Genomic DNA, 22,075 nt, shown 5'->3' with positions numbered 1-22,075 from the left:
GCGTGTTCAAATGCACTTACCCCCTTTGAAGATAGAAACTCCATACCCCTAGCTACTTGATAAACGAAAGACGTGAGGTCCTTCGAGGTTAAGGTCTCACTTCCAGCATGAATGTTTCCATAATGCCTCTCGGCTCTCGAGGCACGCAAAAATGCCTGAAGCTTTCCCAAGGAAATGTACTCCATTATAACGAAGATTGGCTCCTGTAAAAATATGATAAACAGTGATATGAATGTACTCATTAAAAGCATGTTATATGATATTTAATGAAGTAAAATAAACATTACATATATCTGAAAAGAACATACAATATATGCATTCAACGATAATTAATTTTACTATCTGACCAAACATTTTTATAGCAAGAAATTTTTGGATCATCTATGTATATTAATTTATTAAATATTAATATATAAAAAAAGAGAAAATTAAATGTATAAATAATATAATATAAAGCATTAAATAATATAAATTAAGCACATGAAAAATATTATTAACACAAAATAAAACAATAATACTAAAAATATCTGTAATTTATTTAAAATTCTAACATGATATGTAATAATATGACTAAATAAAATATATTAAATAATTAATTATTGTGTTATTTACATTAAAGGTTATTTTATTAGTTAGATTTTATTTATTAAAATACATAATATGTTATATTGTATTATTTTTAAAATATAGTGATACAGATAACACACATTTTTATAGCAAACTCAAACAATTTCATTGTGAATTTTTATTATCAATAATTAGAGATCCTTTCTATTCTAAAACATAAAGAACCTATACATAAACACGCTAAAACTATTACGTGAGACTAATTTAACACACTAATCTTTAAAATCTGTGATTACGACAAAACCAAATTTTGGTATAAACATAAAATGCCTAAACACAATTTTCTTCAGATGCATAAATTATTTTACTTATTGCTCCAACTCCCCTGTTAATAAATAGTCTTAAGATTGTTATTTAAAGTAATTATTGTATTTTTTACTTTGTGAAATATTTTCGTATATTTTCATAATTTATTTTATATTTTTAATTTACCATTCCTAACTTATAAATGGTTTTAAATCAGCAACTTAAATATATGTATTTGTAATAAAGGAAAATATGAAAAAAATATGTTACAAATTTTTGCGTATGTACGAAACACCGATATAAATTATTATCTATTTATTTTATTATCACGATTCTTATATGATTTACAATGAAAAAAGTTCGCTAATAAGATAATAAAATAAAAATTAGCTAAATAGTGAACTACGAGTTACCTAATATTATTTATATTTTTTTATAGTACCTAACTAAAAGGACTGAAAGTTTGAATCAATTATTAAATAATCTAAATCTTGTTGTAATGGCTTATGATTTAAATGGTATGTATATATAAATATCTTATTATGTTTAGTGAGACAAATAATATATAATTTGTTGACATTTCAAGCAATAATTAATATTTGTTTTTTGTAAAAATAAAAATAGGAAATAATATATTTTTAAATCATTAGCGTAAAATAGGTGTTTGTTTAGATTGTTAATTTGGAGTATTATTAAACATATAATAATTATTAATAAGGGTCCCAAGTGAGACGCTGGTAGAAAACCCGAGCAAATATAAGCTGACGTGGATACAAAAGCATTTATTATTTCAATTTGGGTTCTATCTAAAATATATAAGTCTAGCCATTTATAAATATATTTTGATTGTATTTTAGTAGAGTTAATTTTGTCAGCGCGAATTTAGAAAGTTACACGTAAAATCAGAATATTCAACGAGAACACTTATTCTGATTATAAATATATGTTTGCTTTAGATTTTATTTAGAAGAGATTTTATTTTAATATCATTTTTGATCCTATATATTTTTTGGTTTAAATAATAGTTATATTATACCTAGTGAGTCAAGCGTTTTAAAGCCTCACAATTTCCAGCAGCATAAATCAAATAAAACTGTGAGTCAAGTGTGGCGATTTTTTAAGCCAAGAGCTAATACATCCATTAACCCAGTCATTTCTTTCGATTCACTTGATAAATGGTGTTAATATTTCATTTTTTATCAGAGGGAAAATATTTTTTAAACAATTTTATTACCTTTTCTGTGCAGCATCCTAGAAGACGTACCACATTGGGATGGGGGTCGAGATTTTTCATAACCTGAAGTTCTGACAAAAGATCGCTCTGCTCCTTTTCGCTTGCATTTTCTTTGAGAGTTTTCACGGCGACTGTGCTTGGGCCTATTTTACCTGAAAATTTGAGATAAGAAAAATAAATGTTATTTATTGCACGATCATATACCACAAAAGGTTTCTTGTTCAACTTTTTGGATGAATTCATTTGATGTAAGAGTTTATCGAAAAATTATGTGGTTTATCGGAGCGTAATAATATGCAAAGAAAATAGATGGAATTGAGGCGAAATGAAAAAGTTTGTAATTTAACAACTTTATACAACATATTTAAAGACTTATTTATTTTATTAAAATATCAAATATCGTGAATCTTTAATTTTAGATACAAAAGCAAGTTTATGTATAATATAACTAAACATATATATAGAATAAAAATATGAATAAAACACATTTTATATTTTTTAATATTTTAAATTATAAATCAGTATTTTAAAAATAAAGTTAAAATATTTGTTAATTAATAGTGAGCATTCTGATACAAAAGTCAATAAAAATATATAATATAAAACACTTTCCTAATATTTTTCCCATTGTAAAATTAGTAATAAACAGTTTTAAATTTAAATTGCATTATCTTATTAATGTTTTGTTTAATCTATGACATAATTCATTAAAGAAAAAATATTATTTTTTTTATTTTAAAGCATGGTGGGCAGAAATTAATGTTGTTGAACAGATTTGTTTTTTCTTATGAATCATTACTATACGTCAGTATGATAAATATGTAATTTATTTATATTTCAAAATTAAAAAAAATCTTTATTAAAGCTACCTGAGATTCCTCGTATGTCATGTGGAATACTTAAGATCGTATTTCATATATATTTTAAATGTTCCTGTCGAAACACCATAAGCTTTTGCAGCCTTCAAATAAAATATTTCTCTGGTTTTATTAACATTTAGTACCTTTGTTCTATGTTGTAATATATAAAACCATAGCCATAAAGATAAAAATAATATAGTTATGTGGTATTGATTTGATAAAAGAATGTATTTTATCGCTTGTGTATTTTTATCAACAAAAATTTTAGTCTTTATAACCGAGAATATGTATAAATCAGTAAATCAATATTCATACATTGCTTAAAAATATATTTACATTTATTACGATCAACAATTATAAAACTTGATTTTTTAGACAATGCTATTGAATTTGTCTAGTAAATGTTTTAACGTAACACATATGTATAATACAATCCAAAATATGTCTGCTATTTAACTTCCTTATATGTTTTAACATAAAATGTTATGTAAATCATAGTCCATTTAAAATTAGATAATTTATTGGATTATTTTTAGGAATCAGCAGTTTTTTGTCATAGCCTATATACTATTGACCCACTGTACTTTAACGTGTTTTATAAAAAACATGTTTTTACAAAAACATTTATTAAACAGCTCAAGCGAGTGTTTATTTAGAGCAAAATATCTCGAAAACTTTTTAGTCGGAAATGGCAGGAAAACTTTCACACGCAAGCTGTTTATAATGCAAAAAGGAAAAAATGCGTATTTTTTTTGACCGACTTATTTATAAAAGGGACCATTGCGTATTCAGTGATGTAAATAAGCCCATGTGGTGTAAACTTCCGGATATATCATACGTAAACATATTAGGTGTAATTTTTTAACTTTTAATACAAATGGACAATTTGAAACAAATAAAATTACCAGTATAATATTTTCTGCATTTTAAAACATACATATGAAGTGATTACATAATTAATTAGAACCAAATCAAATATGTGGTATATTCATGTACTAGTATAATAAATATATCAAGCAATGATTTTTAGAAATTTTATTCCACCGAATATTTTTCAAGAATATATGACATCACTTTTTTAATATATATGTTTCAATGATGCGTCGTATATTTTTTAATAATTTTACTTTTTCTTACGTGTTACTTATTTTTTGATTCCCTAGATTAATTATACGTTGTGTGACAAATAAATTCCTCGATCGACCCAAATAATATAACTACTATTTATGTAAAACGTATTCCGTATTATTATTGTTACGTTGTAAAAGTTTATGAAATAGAGTCGGCAAGGCAAAAAAACTATTCCCTTACCAGTTTTATTCAAGAACAGTTTTCAGTCATGAAAAAATAATTAAGATTATTTATGAATTAAAATTTGAGAGAATAAAAATATAGTTTAGATCATTTTTCCTAGCAAAGCCGTGGTTATTGATATATTATGTATCAGTAATGAAACATAATAATCTAACTATATTAAAAAAATACAAATCGTTTTCTTTTTATATTATAAGGCCATTTGGCGATCTTTTGCCTATATTTTAAAAACCTTGAACTATTTCCAGTTAGAGATATATTGTTAAAAAATAACAAAAATGAACAGTGAAAATTAAAATGACTATATAAAATTCTCTTGCAGTTTTACATAAGTTACAGTAAATTTAAATTATCATACCAATACCTCCGACAGAAGCATGATATATTGCGCAGATACTGACAGCTTTCCATCTATGTTCAACCATTCTATATTGATAGGATTGAGATTTATTATATGCTGATTTATTTTATGTATCATTTCACACGTCAATCGAGAAATTAAATTGAAGCACCATATATAATACAATATCACAATTTAAATCACTTTGTCTTTTTTTGACCGCATAAAATAAATTTTAATCATTCTAAAAAAAATAGATTTATAATAACACAACTGTTATAAGCAGTTAAGCCATAGCAGAAAAAGTTTAAATTATAGCTAAAAAGTACAAGGCAGATTTTAGCTTATAGTATTGTATATGTTATGATATAAAATAGTCTTGCAAGTAATTTATAATTTATTTACGGAAGTATTTAAAACGGAAACGATGAAAAATCAATGATAAAAACAAAGCTGCGAGATTTCATGAGAAGATAAATCTTAGGTTAATCAACGAATATAATCGAAATATCAAATTAATTATTAGTATTATTAAGAAAAAAATTATTGATTTTTTAAGGGCCGCAATGGCGGCTAGCTATCACGAGCGAATTTTATTAAATGTAGCTTGCATCCTAGGTATTTAACGCTAAATTTTTATTTTACATTATTCTGTTCCCTTTGGAGAGGCAGTTACAAAGTTTGTCCAAATTTTATGAATATAATTAGCTCTATTTTATTCTGGTTGCTTTTAATTTTCCATCTCTCGTGGATAGACTGATAATCTGATGTCCCAACAAAACTTAAGATCGATTGCTTTCTGATAAATAAAGCTAGTAACATGACAAATATTTGACTACACCGCAATAAAACTGAATTGGTTTGAAAGCTACGTTTAAAAACAGGGATCAAAATGTTATATGCGTTAAGAAAACACTAAAATAGAATTGGTACACAACAATTCTACAAAACAATTTGGAAGGACACACAAAAATATTTAATCCAAATAGAAAGAGAATCGTTGGGAATCTAGATCAAAAAGGATTAACAACAAACAAAATGACTTTGTAATATGAGTTTACTTCAACATGATATATATGCAATGAAAGAAAGTAATCATGAAAAGCTTCATTGTGATTAGCAGCAACATTTTGTAAATAATAGTTCAATTCATTTCAATGAATTCAATTTTAAATTTCTATCTTTCCTGTAACTATTAAAATGTTTAATTATAAAACATAATATGTATAGTTTATACTAGTTTGCTATGTATTATATTGTATAATTATAGGAAGAAAATATATGTACATATATATAAAATAATTTACAAACAGTGTTTTCGTTTGCTATACAGTTATAATTGGTATCAGATATCTTCTGAGATGACTGCAAAGCCAAGTCAAACAATAATATTATTGCTATTTGATATCTTTTCTTCGACAATATAACCTATATCTTTTTTGTAAAGTATTACAATTTTCTTATATTATTTTACTAAATTTTGAAGTGTGATAATATATGCAAATGTATTCATATAATTTATCTTAAGTGTAACATTCACGTATGTACATATTTTAAGCATAATTACCGTTAATATCCAGAGCCTCACATCTCCACACTTGTCCGAAAGCTCCTTCTCCCAAGATGTCAAACACTTTAAGGCGATGACGAGGAAATTCCCAGCGGTCAGGTGGAGGCTTCGTATCCGGTCCAGCAGGGGACGTCTGTACAAACAACATTGCTTTGATAAATTGTTTGCAAAAGCTAGCAACCTTGGCATGTTATCATACATAGTTCAAACAGCGTGTAAAGGTGTATGTCTAAAGTGACAGCTTAAAGAGCTCAAAGCTCATTAGCCGTCAGTTGGTTCGTTTGATATTGATTATGGAGATTTGTATGTTCATAATTAGAACTATATATTATTATGTAAGCCTAGTTATGAATATATGACATGAATATATAATAATATGTAAATATAAATTATAATTTAATATTTATAAGTCACTTTATTTTCTGTAATTTATATAAAAAATCTTACTGTAGATAATTTAATGAATTAAAGTAATTGTATAAATGCGAATTAAAAATTTATGTAAAGGTACTCTAATATAAGAAGACAGTAAGTTATGTTATGTAATGAAATGGAAACCTTTCGTGGAAAATGTTTGCCATATGTAACATTTACACTGAGTAAAGCTGAATATTTTGTATTTATTTAGATAACGTAAAAATAATCTTTACTCTCGCCATTCTTAAATGTATGTTATATACATCTTAAATTAACAAAATAACTAATCGATAAGATGTGAGAATCTAATAGCATATATTTTACTTTTTTTACTTAAAATATAATTAAGTTCATTAATATATTAAATGAAAAAATATTATTTTACAAACTGTGAATCACTTATTAGACACTGAACTAAAATATCGCCGTTAAGGTTTTGCTTTTTATTTTATTTCCATAATTAAAATAACACTTAATATTGAATATATATTTTAAAAGAGATTCAGCAGGGAATTTATAATTTAAAACAAATAGATAATATATTTAACTAATAATATTTGTCTGCAACCAAAAAAATACTATTATGTTTAATTAAAGTATCTCACATATAAATTCATTAAAAATTTAATATACACATATGTTAAAAACGCTCTTAAATGGTAAAAAAACACCATATCTCAAATCCCATTCAGTAAATAATAAAAATGGGTATGCAGGGAATATGAGAATGTTTAAAATCGGAGCCATGTAAATTGGGATTACGGATTGTGTTTTCATTATATATAAAGCCAAAATAATATACAGATCTAAATTAATAATCTGATCATAAATTAGTGCAAAATAAAAATACCCATACATATAATATGTAATAAATATAAAGCAATATTATTACCTAATATATATCATATGTATGAGTATGAAGTATTATATAATAAATACAATAAATTTACCTGAAACTGTTGATTTTCACTGCTGGGTTCATATCTATTACTAAAAGCTCTCGGTCCGCGCCATCCTTGAAGGGCTAAAGGCGGAGCTTCTTGCAGAACTATGCTTCCATTGGGATCCTTACTCTGAAATAAAAAAAACATTAATGAGATTTATCCATATATTTATTTTTTCGTATGTGAATTGTACGTTTATATTTAAGGTATTTTATACCTTTATTTATTAGTTATTAGCCACAAATATAATATGATGTGAATGTTTACTCTTGGGTACGAACTATAATAAATCTAGGTACGCAACTTTCAGCATCTTCGAAATAACTTTTCACTTAAGAAAATTGTTGTGAGTGAGTTATCGAAGGCGTATTACTTTTTATATATCAAATATATATTATTATATATACTTTTGTACTTATTTTATTTTGGATATAAATACATTTTCCCGTTTGAGATACACTCAATTTCTTTTATAAGTGACACGTTTACCATTCACACAAAAATATAAAAACAATGTTATAATTGTACTTTAATTATGCATAATATATACTCGTACAACAATTTTCTTTCGATAGTGTTGTATATTTAGAATAGTTAAAAATATAACTATGAATTCATGAATACATTCTTTCCATATATATTATATGTAGGTGTTTTTAATAATGTTTCATGACAATAAATTAGTAATAATAATAGCATGCTATTATATAAGGTATTTAATAATAAATAAAGATGTACATAGATTTAACACTAAAAAAATTTAAGGATGGTTAGGTATAAGAAAACGAGAATGGGGAGGGAGGTGTGAATTTGTATAATAATATTTCAGGGACAATCTGCAAAAATAAAGCTGTAACGGGTTTCCTAAATGGATAAAAACCCTTTGCATTAAGAAATAAATTATAATATTATATCTTTTTATATTTTATGTTTATGTTATATATTATATGTATGTTCAGTAAAAATTTGTTTTATCTAAAAATTATCTATTAAGCTAAATATAATAAAAAAAATATAAATATATTTAGTACTGATTTTTTTTGATAATTTATAAGGTTTTTTTAATATAGAAATAATTAGACAAATTCAGTGCGAAACAGTTCGCTTTTGATAAATTTCTTCTATAAAATACTTTTAACGATTCCACTATCGACGAACGCTTCTAATTCAATCCCGGAGGTTCGTTAATTCGCGAGTTCGGTGTAATTATGTATATCGATTTTGAAACCGAACTGAACCGAACCTTTTGGAATTTGTCGACAACGAAATTTTGACAAAGCGAACCGACCCGGAATTAATTTACAACCAAAGGGAAAAGACTGTCTAGAAAAGAAGCGCCCATACGGTTAAGTAAATAACGCGAAAAGAGGGAGTCCTTTTGCAAATCGCATTCTGTCCATAACGAAGGGTCGTACAATTTATTTCGACGTTTTTTTAACGGCCTGTTTTTTCCCTATTCCGGTGACCGATTTCCGTAAGGATTTCTCGTGAATATTGTTCTAGTGCTGTGAAAAGCATATAGGGGCGTCGATAGGAAATTCTTTTAATGGTAAAGCAATAAAATACGACTATTCACTATGATTTACGAGGATATACGTGAATATGTTTGTGCCGATACTAAATTTATTTTTTGCTACGTTAAATTTAATATTGTGTTATTCAAACAATAGTTATATTTAAAGGAACATATATGTATGAAATATTTAATATACAAGAAAATTATGTAATATCGTAAATTTAAAATAAACCCTCTAATGTAAATTTGGTTTACCGTACCAAACATGTGTATCGTAAATTATTATATTTATATGAATTAAGTAATGCATTTTTATTGAATAACACTAACATATTATTATTAATAATTTATTGATAATATTTACCATTCAACCTCTATGGTAATTATGTTACAAAATTTAATCGATTAAAACAAAATATTTGGCATATTCCTCCAGCAAGTTTATAAATGTTTTAAAGCTTATATTATACAGTTTGTTTATATTATTATAGATAGATTTAAATTTAATAAAGGAGTATTAAAAGCTAGTAGCGTTGTGTTGGAGTAAGCTTTACAACGCCTTTCGTTTATTTGCCACTAAACTGACTTTTTATTTAAGTTCGCAGAAAAATGACAAATATACACTAATATAAATTATATAAATATGTATGGAAAAATAACAGTGAAATATAACATATATGACATATATTGAAATATAACATTTTATGTCAATATTCAAAACACAATATGATAACTAAGCATTGTGAAATAAACTGCTTCAAGCATAATACATAAAAATAAAGATAATATATAAAATTGCGATTCACGAATATTTTTGACACCTTTTATTGACAATGACTAATGAAATATTTTTAAAAGAATACACTCGAATAAGTTTGATATTTTTTTTAATATCATTAGTTGTTATATTAAATTGAAACATTTTATTATAAATTTTAGTTCTATTCGTTTTTCAACAAAGACATTTTAAAATGTAAAATTGATTTGCTATTTAGATTTTCTCATAACAAACATTCTGATTTGCTACTTTTATTATCTTTGAAGTTCACCAAAGCAATCTGCTTGCGAAATCTCTTTATGAACCAATATTTTTGTACAATAATTTTTTTCTCATATTTATATGGAAAATTGCTTTAGGCAACGCGATTTTGTTCCGATAGATGCATTATATCCATTATACATATATTTAATTTGAGTTAAGGTTGGGAAAACCACTTAATTCTAAAAATAGAAAATAAATTTACTTTAAAAGTTTCGTTCGATAAAAGCTTTAAAAAATAGACTTCTAATATATTTAAGTACTTAAAATAATATAATATAATTAAGAAGTATTTTATTAAAAATATATAGACATAAAAAGACATATATTTATGTAAAACACTAATATTTTGTTGTCTTTGAACTATAAAGAACCTGATTTAAAATTTTTGCATGGTCAATAATATGTGAATTAGGAATTATAAGGAACGATTATCAAACATATTAATAACATATAGAGCCTATCTTCAGAGCTCATTGTTTTTTTATAATTAATAATACTATTGCAAAAACTTATTTCTACTTATCTATCAGTACTAATGTGCATCTAAAAGAAAACTAAAATTGCTATTGAATTTAAATTACAGTGGCAATTATGCAATTGAAATACGTGTATTTACTTTAGAAACACCTTATATATTTAAATTCTATCTAGCATGATTCCAATATACACTCGACATTAAAATATGAATTAAAATGGAATAACACTCACCAAATTGGCTTTCTTTGCCTTTGATCTCGAATGACAAAGCCTCTTTCTGAACACAACAGCCATTATCCCCACGATGATAAATATAGCAAAGACAGATATTACGGGTACAATGGTAATTGTCAAATCTGGCACAGGTCTAATTGCGCTATCAGTCGCATTGGCGACCAGATCGTTGCTTATATGATTACCAATTCGGTTATAATTGTTATTATCATCGTTTTTGTTCACTCCAGGAGGTTCGTCGAATCTAGGCACCAGAGGATTCGGCAGCTGGGTGAGATCTATTTCGTTTTTCACTTCGGTCGCGTGCGTCAAATCTGTGTCGTTCTCAATGTAAGTTTTAGTCTGAGTTCTCTTCTTATTTTGATTGTGATTGGACGAGTCTTCCGGCTGCTGCTGGTTCACGTTTGGTTGGTTTGAGTTGATTGGAAATATGCCAAAGTTGGGCGGCAGAGGAGGAGGTCTAGGTCTGGAATTAAATCCGGGCAAAGATAGAAACGATGGTCCGATTCTACTGGATCCTCTATTGTTGGTGGCTGTAGGGAAGTAGGTTTGCTGCGGTCCATCTCTTCCAGTCGCGTTTACCACGTTGACCCAAACTTCGTTCTTGGCAGTAAGCGTTCCGTCTGATACAGTCACGTAAAGAAATATGTTCTTGCCAGCCTGAAAAGTAATAAAATAAATATTAATATAATTATTGAATTTAGATAATATTATACAAACAGTGATATATTACTAAATGAAAAATAAAAAAAATAATATGGACGTATTGTAAATTTATAAATAATTAAATAAAGTCTTTTAAATATTATCTAACAGAACTTACTGAGGAACGGAATAACGTAGTCCGTAACGAATTAGATTAATAACTCTGTAACGAATACCGAATTAATCTTCAATTTGTCCCCGAAAAACTTTTATACAAAATGTTTTCATTGTAACGAAGACTAATTTCAGTATAACGAAATATTTTTTCTCTAAATTTAGTTCGTGTTTAACTTGGCGTGTGCCGAGTGTATTTACAAGCGAGATTTAAGGCGTTTCGTCAACATTCCAACATTTTTTAATACATTTTAATATGTTCATTACAGTATCCTTAAAAATGGACAAAAAACGACCTGTCAATTTTGTAAAAGGTCATTTTGATGCAATATAAATAAAAATATATCATCTATTTTACATTCAAAATAACAAATTTTTTCTTCGGTCCCGTAAGCTTCGTTATATTGAGATTTTTACACGCAAAAATCTGCGGAACGGCTTTGCTAAATATTTTAAGTTTAACAATGCGGTAGTTTTATAGCACTATAGCATTGTATAAAAATTATTATTAAAGGTCGAATGTACTGTCATCTTCGTCGTTCATCGATATGAAATTCTGTTTGCTGACGGGAACGATTACAGATAATGGCCTTTCAAAATAAATTAAAGATGATATCTGTATTATGATCACCTTACGTAAAATCAAGAGAGCGAGCAAGGAAAGGCGCTATATTTTCTCATGATATAAAAATTATACTGAATTACTTTAAGGGTGAATGACGTGTACTTATGAGCACTACATGGTGATGTATAAGATACCTGAATATCTAATTTTCTTCAAACTGTTATTTTATTAAAAATATTTAGGACTATTTGTTAAAAGATTTGCGACTGAAAGCTAAAAACATTTTTTATAAGCTAGCTAATGTAAAGGTGATTAATGGAAAATTATATTTGTAATAAACATATTTTTTAAGAATTGTAAGTTAATATTGTTATTAATACTAATTATTATTGTAACAAATACTTTTCTGTACTTAGATTTTTATTAAAATTAACTCTAAATTAATGTAAATATAATAATTTCATTGATAACTTGAAATAAAAACTTATGATAAATTAATATTTTTTATATTTGTACTCTATTATAACATTTTTTTATTATAATTTTAATTTTGTGCGACCCTGTTGGACATTTTTTTGAGATCAAAATTTTCATAGCACAATATTTTTATAATATTTTATTCTGATGACTTTTATTTTTTAAGGAATCGAATGACCTCGCTTATATTGATAAATAATTTATTCGGGTGACCCTTTTTTTGAGAATCGAATAAATTGAAAGACCTTTAGCAATACTTTCTTACGGTGTCAAATATCTGTACCGTATTTCTTATTCTGGACAAACGACCGGATTACATAAGTTAAGCCATGACCTACACGTAAAACTTTTATTTAATAAATCTATATAAACTTTGTTTTAAAAATATATATGGTTTATTTTATTTGCTATAATAAATGTAACTGTACTATATAAAATCAAATAATATAAAGAAGTTATAACTATATCTAAAAATGTACATTACTTGAAATATTTTTTTAAATCAATATTTAACCGTCAAACTGTTTTTCATGCCTTTAGACTGAAATGTGTTATTTTTTAGTTTGATATGTGGTAATTTTGATAAAAGAACCATATTTTCATTTGACAGCTTAATATTTAAGTTTACTACCCATACTTAATGCGATGATCAAACGGCTTGAATTATTTTTTTTATTTTATAGTTCATAATATAATAACACAAAACACTGTTTTTAAGGACTTTGTGTTATATAATAAATTTAAATATTGTATAATCTTAATTATTAAGCTAAAAGTTATTTGTAGGTGTATATATTAGATACAGGGGATTCAATACAATTTAAATGTTTTATATACAATACTAGGTATTGAAGTTGCGTTACATCAAAAACAAATAATGCGGAAGTAGTATAATTTAATAGAATAATGGAGCGTTTAATGTAAAAATAAGGGCAGGACATAAAAGAACGTCACCAACAGACTATTCTGATTTTCTATAGATATGCATTGTTTTTTTTCTAATAATAGGTGTATAAAATCATTAAATAGATAAACGATTTAATTTGCGTTAGTAAACTAAAAATAGTAAAGTATTTTTTTTAGTTAATCTAATATTAAAAAAGATCATAGAATTTCTGACAGCGAATATAGACCAATATATTTTAAAGTGAAAGGTAGATAATTATTTAAACACTTTGAAGGTGAATATAATTATCAATTTATTTACTTTTTATAAACATTGAATTCATACTATTTAAATATATTAATAATAGATTTATGATAAGGTGTATCTACTATATAAAATAAAATAAGTTGTATAGATTGTAAGGAATACTGTACATTTTTGTTTATTATAATCATGTAAACAATTATTTTATTCTTTAATTAATATATTATCTAACAGCTTGATTGCTATAATTTATTAAAAAAAATATCAGAATATTATAAAACTGATTTTTATAGAACAAATACATATATTTTTTACCTAAACTGTTTATTAAAAATTAATATCTGTATACACAAATATTATATATTATCTATAGCAATTTCTTAATAAACCATTATATGTAGCGTAAATCTTAATTTTTAGATTTTCGTCGTTAACAGTTTCAAGTTTGAGTGTGAATTATTATGAATTCCCAGCAATATGTTTGGTTAGTACCACGTAAATAAGATATATAAAAAACCGTTTAATATGTTAACGGTAAAAAAACGTGACGTCAACGAGAGTCACGTTAAGGTGATTTGTTATGTATGTTCTTATTTTGTTATTATGTTTTCAAATATCATACATTTTTATGATATCGTATGTAAAATGTGTTGTAATAATAAATAAAAAATGAATTGGAAACCTTTTCATGTAAATGACTCGTTTTTTGAACAATTCATATAAATATGTTACATATTTTAAGCAAACAGCAACAAGCTTTGAATAAAAGTTTTGATGCGAGGCCATAATAGCGAATGTCATGTATAAATAAATAACGAAATGTTTTGCTCTGAATTTAGGAAATATATTAAGTAATGAAACGTTTACTTTATTTTTATTAGTTAAATTTAAGAAATGATAATTTTCATCTCATCAAAAAATATCTAAAGTCTAGTCTAGCTGTGTATTAGATAAGTTAATATTCAATTTTAATTAAATGCAGGCCATTTTTCCTTGAATCTCGACTCGGATTTTCAATAAAGGGTTTAAAGGTAACTTTTTTTATTAAGGGTTTTATTAACGTTTTTGGGTGGTTACTGTGTTTATAAATATTACTGATTTAAGCAATCAACACTTTTTCAGTATAGTTTATAATAGAAAAATATTATTATTCAAAGCTGTAAGCAGCTTTTCAATTAAAGTAACTGCCGTTGAAATAATAAAAATGTATATTTTCTCACTTAATTTTTCAATTACCTTTTAGCACTCTATACATTTCGTCTAATTATCAAAACGTTTAACGGTTACAATATTTTATAATTTTCAAAATATACCATTTTAATAAATAAGAATTTATATGAATATAATTTTCATAAATATCAAATTACAATTAAGCCCCGAAATTTAGCTGTTTTAAAGACGTTAAATTTATTTAACGAAATAAATATTTCCTGATTCAAGTTAAAAATAGCTTTAAAAGAAGGCTTTCCTTTGAGGTAAAAGTCCACAATACAACTTTTGCATGTATTAAAATATATTATTTTTCACTGTTAATTACAGAGGTGCAAAGATTTTCTTTAAACTAAAACGCATTACCTTATCGTTCAGGCTTTCGTTTAAATAAACGACTCCGGTCGTATTATCGATCCTGAATGGTAAAGTCCCATCCCCTTTCTCCCTTATCCCTCTGTGCAAAGGCTCCAAGCCGAACACCAAGGGATCGTGTTCACCGTCGTTGGCTTGGACACGGGTCACCACTGCTCCTACAACTTCATTTGAAGGAATCCTCCAGTTTCTGTCTAACCACATAACCGGAGGTGTGTTTTCGCTCGCCTGGCATGACCCTGAAAAAAAAAAGGTTCGATTAAAATTTAACTATATATCATAGTAAGACGTATATCATTTATGACACTAGGAAAAGTTTTAGTCTAAATATATTTTTTTATTCACGGTTCTTTCGGAAAACATTTGCACACATTTACATCAACGTAACACACGAATATAATGTATCTGTGGATTTTCTTACCCGGAAAAACCACACAAAAGACGGTGAAGCATCTCATTGAGAGGCTTCATCCTCTTACAACAGGTGTTTCTTTGTTTTAATTTTAACATGACTGTTGTGCGACAATATATGTATAGTACTGACATCTGGTGTTAGCCTCCACAGCTTCATTAAAAATATACTTAAGTCTTTCTTGAAAATATTATATTATAAAATATAATTTAGAAATATATTTAAACTTCTATCAATCAATGTTTTATGACTATTTCAATCATATATGGTTCATGCTTTTGAAAATAAAAATATGCAATTAATATATTTTTGATAGATATGAGCCAAAGTAAAAGTTTTTGATAGATATTAGTCAAGAAATATGGGTCAAAAGTAACATTATATCATCGATTTGATTATAAAAAATGCATTTAAAACACTAACTGTAATAAAACATATATATAATATTAGAAAATAATATCGTTTTGAATAGAAAAAAAAACTAAGCAATATTTACAGATATATTTGGAGCAGTACTTTATTTTAAAATATATTTTACAAACATCAAACCATTTTAACACTTCGAAGAAGCATTAAAAACAGTAAAGGGGTTAAAATATAAGAGTTTTAAATGTTTTTAAATGAGTAAGCAAAGCAATTTTTAAAACTTTCGTTGAAATGAGCGTGAAATAAAAAAAAATAATTTGCTTTAATTTGCTTAAAATATTTAATAACATTATTCTCGAGACTCGCTCCCAAAAACATCATCAAGAATTGCAACTTGTGTTTTTTAATTTGAACTCACTGAGTTCATATGAACTCAAAGAAAATAGAGCCGCCGAACATTGAAACACAAACAAGATCATTAAGGCAGCCGCTTCTCTCTTTTTGGATGCAAACACGAAAAAATACCATAATTATACAATTTTACAGAAACTTGACTCAAATTGTGGCGGCATATAAATTATAAAGTAAATACTTTGTACTGTATCAAAAGTAAACACCCCTGTCATAATAACCAAGACAGAATTAAGTTTGAATTTTTAATATAAAAATCAGATATATCCTTAATATGGCTTCAGGATAAAGATAAATTAATGTTAACCTTACAAGATAAACGTATAAATTCAATTTACATTGAAACTATCGTGAAAAAATTGTATTGTTTGACGTATACTTTAGTTAAAAAATAATACATATTTAAAATAAAAAAAAACAATTTGATACAAATGTATTATTAAACAATTAAGCGATTACTATACAGTAAAGAGAATAATTATATGACAAGATAATAAGTCAAACCTTGCTATTACGGTCCCTAATTGCAATTAGTTAACAAAAATCTTTACAAAATTTAATTTAATGAAATAAAAGTAAAAAGTAAAGGCAATAACATTAGAACTTGTAGACAAAACTTTCTTTTAGCACTTAAAAATAGATAAAACAATTAATGGATTATGAGCTTTTATTATAAAGTTATACATCTAGACTCTAAGATTAAGTTCACTAAAATAATGCGAACTGAAGTTTAAAAAGCTTTCTGTCATTGCCGCTTGAAGATTGTTATTTAACAGAATAATCGCATAAACTTATAATCTCAATTTTGGTATTTAAACTAATAAAAGAGTCACAAATTTGATAATAAATATATATACATAAATATAAAAGAATATTTACGGTTAATCAAATTTGAAAATTATAAGGTCAAATACACTTATACAAGCACACGTCGTTATGTTATATAATGACTCGTATAAATAAAAAAGGAACAGTCACAAGATAAGATAAGATCGAAATAGCCATAGATGATGACCGCAATATTGTCAGTTGAAATGTCGGTAATGAGTGTGAGGAAGAAATACAGGGATAAGTGAACTCTCACTTTACCCAAAGTTAAGCGCCTTAATGCACTCTGTTGGTAAAAAACTAATAGTAATATTATACTACATGTATATGTCTTTTCAATAAGAGAAGTATATTGAAAAAAAAAATATCATAATAAAAAATCTTATAGTAGAGCTACAAAAAGTAGGGTCAATTGCTTTTCTAAAACTTCTGTGAGACTTACAACGAGCTGTTCATAATCATTCGTATAATATAGAAAATAACATCAAGGTTGAAAATTTGAAAGAAAAGTAATAAATGTTAACAAAGAATCGCGCATGAGCGTTTTAGCCAACTGATATTACGCGTAGTCAAATTCGTGCAAAACGTTAGAAACTTTTGTATCAAAGGCCTCATTATGAATTAGCGTATAAAGCGTTTTGTAAACTTGAAGAAATTCACGTAGATACGATCTTAACAGAGTGAAAACTTAGGCGCACATTTTGCGCATAAAATCAGTATGTATATTCAACGGGGACGTTATGCTAATAATATGAGTTAAAACTCTACAATTTAATTGTTAAAATAAAAATCACATAATAAATATACATATATACATTAATACAAACGCGTTTGATTTACGAAATTAGGTTCAACTGAAATTCAACACGTTAAATTAAAACGTTAGCTGTTTACAATGCAAATCAAGTAGGTAATAAAATATCAATGGATTGGTTCGTAATTATGGATATTGAAATAAAGTTAATTAATTAATTAGGGCCAATAATAATGCAATGGCTGATTAGTTTGATTATAGGTTCAGGAAAAGAAATCAAATTATAAAATAATTTAAAAATAAGTACTGCTGGGTTTTAATAAAAAATACTAACGCAATAAATATTGATTACTATCTTTATTTAAACGTATTGTAAAGTTCTAAAGCTTTATGAAAGCAGTAGAAAAAGGCATCATAAGAGATTGCTTTCCATTCGGTGGCTACATTTTTCTTAATACCTTTTACTTTCTGAAGCCGTTTTTCTTTGAAAATAGTTTTCACTTTAATAGAGAGAAGAAAGTATTGTGAAAAGAGTGAGTAATACTTATGCTCTCAAATTTTATTTGGCATTTATCATATAAATTTAAATGTAAAAAAATAAATCTCCACTTGATCTTATATGTTTACTTAGAAAACTCACACATATGCATTAGAGATTGAAATTTTACATATTGTGCTTTGCTTTTATATAATAATTGCATTATCGATAAGTAAAGTTTAAAGTTGCTTTAAGTTATAAGATCCTTTAAAATATGATATAAAATTTATATATTTTTATACTCTCTGTGATACTCATAAATTAGCTTTAAAAAATATTTTCTGATATTTTAAGTATTTTTTTAGAATTTGACATACGTTTTTAACACTATTAGATTCTTACAAAAAATCAGTATTTTGTATTTTATCTAATCATAACATAAAAAATATTATATGGCTTTTATTATTAAAAAATATATTATTAATAATATATATTAAATACAAACTTTAATTTTCATTTTAATGTAGGGTATGTAAAAAGATAATATTTTCTTTAATTAATATTTATAATTATATAGTATTTTAAAAAGTTTACATAAAATAGACAGTGAAAACTTTTGTATCGTTATCTGATTTTAGATTTTAATTAAAATAGGTATTTTTTTAAACAATTCAATACCTTTTTATATTATATGTGTATGTACAAATGGGATATCTAAATAGCAGCTAAGGAATATATTAAATTGTTTATTTTCCACTTATCTGTATTTACGAGTTTGTTTATCGTGATTATTTTTGGCGAATTTCCAAAACCTTCTTGTACGACTTAACAAAAAAAATATACTCCTTTATTCAACCTAAGAGGTAACAATTTGTATCTTTATAACATAATTGATGGTGTCAGTTTTTAGACCAAAGTAGCTTCTCCATATACAACGATATTTGAGAGTATTTAATAAATAACCCATATCATGTTTGCGGGAATCCTAAATCATCTCGACTCTTATCGTATATTTTTACAACATTCCTAAGGGCCGCAAATTGTTTAAAAGGATAACCTAAATGAATGTGAATTATCAACATAACGTTAAATAAATATATTATTCGGAAGCTAGCAAAAGGTCTCTATGGTCGACGCATTACAAAGATCCCCTCTAATAAAATATACAACACGATTATACGACTAAAATGGTATTATTAATATTTAATATACAAAGGGATTGGCGCTGGGGCGTAAAATTTTAACTGTTCTTGCTTTGGAACGTAATTTTATTACACGTGTGTGTAAATCATAAGATATAATATAACTTTAAACAGTTATGTGAATAAGCAGAAATTTAAATATTGGGTAAGCAAACTAATGCATTATTGCTGAAGCGGAATGGCTTACAGGCTAATGGCTAGTACCGAGTACGAAAGTTTGCTTTTCAAAGCAAACGAGATAATATTGTACATGATACATAATAATATTTGCTTGTTGCGATCGAGTATAAAATTAAATTTTATCGCTGTTTTTATGTGTTTACACAAAATAAAATCGGTAATAATTTTATGTTATGATACAATGATAATCTGAATGAGAATAAAAAAAAAAAATCTTATTGAAGCAACCTTTATGAATAAATTATATATTTAATGCTCTTTTGTATGTTAAAAACCTTTTTCTTGTTCTGTTATTCAGCACATAGTTTGGACAAAAAAATTACGAGCAATAAAAAAAGGAGAAATGTTTACAGCACGACAGAATATATTTTTCGCACTAAGAAAAAACAATTGATAAAAGGTTTATGCTTTTTTTTGCTTTCAGTTGACTCGTTGACGAAAACATAAAAGAAACATAAACGTTTGTATTTACAAACTGAATTTTGAATAACTCTAAATTAATTAAATGTGCCTTGTCTCAACCAAGTATTGTTTAAAAGCAAAGTATTTAATTAAAATCTTTGTCATAGCTATAAAAAATATTATATTATTAGCGATTTTTAGACACACGTACTATATACGTATATTTATATACATACATTATCTACTTTATAAAATCATTATTAGAATATGCAGCTCAAAGATAATCTTTGTGTGATTAAAATATTTGCAATTATACAGTGTACATTAATATTTGTTCATATAACGAATTAAATATAATACTACCTAGTGAAAGGTGAGTGAATTTTTTTATACGATACACATACATTTATATGTTATACAAAAATCAACCTTCAAACAAATCTTATATTATATAACATTCAAAGATTATACAAGCACAAACTAGTAACCTTGAGTACATACAAGTAGTATAAATTAACCGGAACTTTTTAATATTTAATACCACGATAATTTAGAATTTTATAGTAAAAACTTGCTTAAAATCCACCCAAATAATTATGACCCATTTGTTTAATTTATTTTTATATATATAAATGTATACTTTTATTATAAAACATACTGCTTTCAACAAAAATACTATTAAGTAATTATCCAAAATGTGTACGTGACTAACATACTTATGCAACAAAGTATAGTGTCATTTAGCAAAGCACAAAACTTTTTCTTAATACCCATACATGTTTCGTAGAAAAGTTATTCGATAAACGTATACGACTTTGTTACATTGTCATCTACGTGTTTATATATTCACAATAATAAGAGATTGTAATTGAAAGTCTGAAACGTCGGTTTTAGTCCTTTGGGTCATATGATAGACGAGCGTGTAGTGCACCCATGAGAGCGCAAGAGGATACAGAGTAAAAGTCTGTCAAGCTGTAGAACTTTGGTAAAACGTGTCGAATGACTTGATTGAAGCATATAAAGCCTCTGGACCAGAATTTTCCGTTCAAATGATACTTTGTTAAAGTCTTAGTAAAACTAAAACATATTTTATATATTCTGTGTATAAACAATTTATGAACTTCTTTCATTAAAATCCCACAATAAAACACAAATTGGGTTTACAAAAATATCAAATTTAAGACTAATATAAAAGCAATTTTTATATAAGAAGATTTTATAAATCAGTTATATTATATAAGTTGACATAACGGATAGAGGTCGAAATTGAAAATAAAACAGCATCGGAGCGTAGCTTATTTATAGACTAGAAGTTCCACGAGTTTGTAGGAAAGGATTGGAGGGGGTGGGGGTGAATTTATATACTCTACTCTCGTTTTTGTGCATAGACAACATAAACTATGCTTATTTGCCGTTGAGTATATCTAGAACGATGGTTATTGCACTGCTTAAGTCGGAAAATGTGAGCATTTTGTTTTTGGTATTTTTTTTTCCTGCACCAAAGATAGAATAACTTGATTTGAATGTAACATACCTATCCAGTTTTTGCTTTATGATAGTTTGTTTTGCCATCGTTGATTATATTTGTGTAAAATTATTTTGGTGATTTTAAAAACTTTTGCTTTG

General features: G+C 26.1%; 1 protein-coding gene across 1 annotated transcript in view; it reads right to left on the bottom strand.

The window, feature by feature from the left end:
• Positions 1-22,075, bottom strand: part of Cad96Ca (tyrosine kinase receptor Cad96Ca) — a 70,511-nt gene that overhangs the window by 5,123 nt on the left and 43,313 nt on the right. Inside the window, exons 2-7 of the mRNA XM_088192543.1 lie at positions 15,408-15,655; positions 10,819-11,481; positions 7,559-7,681; positions 6,189-6,324; positions 2,108-2,259; positions 21-203 (exon numbers count right to left, since the gene is read on the bottom strand). Of these exons, the coding sequence (XP_088048669.1) occupies positions 21-203; positions 2,108-2,259; positions 6,189-6,324; positions 7,559-7,681; positions 10,819-11,481; positions 15,408-15,655 (1,505 nt within the window). The remainder of the gene's footprint in view (positions 1-20; positions 204-2,107; positions 2,260-6,188; positions 6,325-7,558; positions 7,682-10,818; positions 11,482-15,407; positions 15,656-22,075) is intronic.

This window comes from Plectrocnemia conspersa, unplaced genomic scaffold (assembly GCF_051122295.1).
Source record: "Plectrocnemia conspersa isolate PC_06_02 unplaced genomic scaffold, ASM5112229v1 ptg000009l, whole genome shotgun sequence".
NCBI classification, from domain to species: domain Eukaryota; kingdom Metazoa; phylum Arthropoda; class Insecta; order Trichoptera; family Polycentropodidae; genus Plectrocnemia; species Plectrocnemia conspersa.
This window is presented reverse-complemented; position numbering and strand designations above follow the sequence as displayed.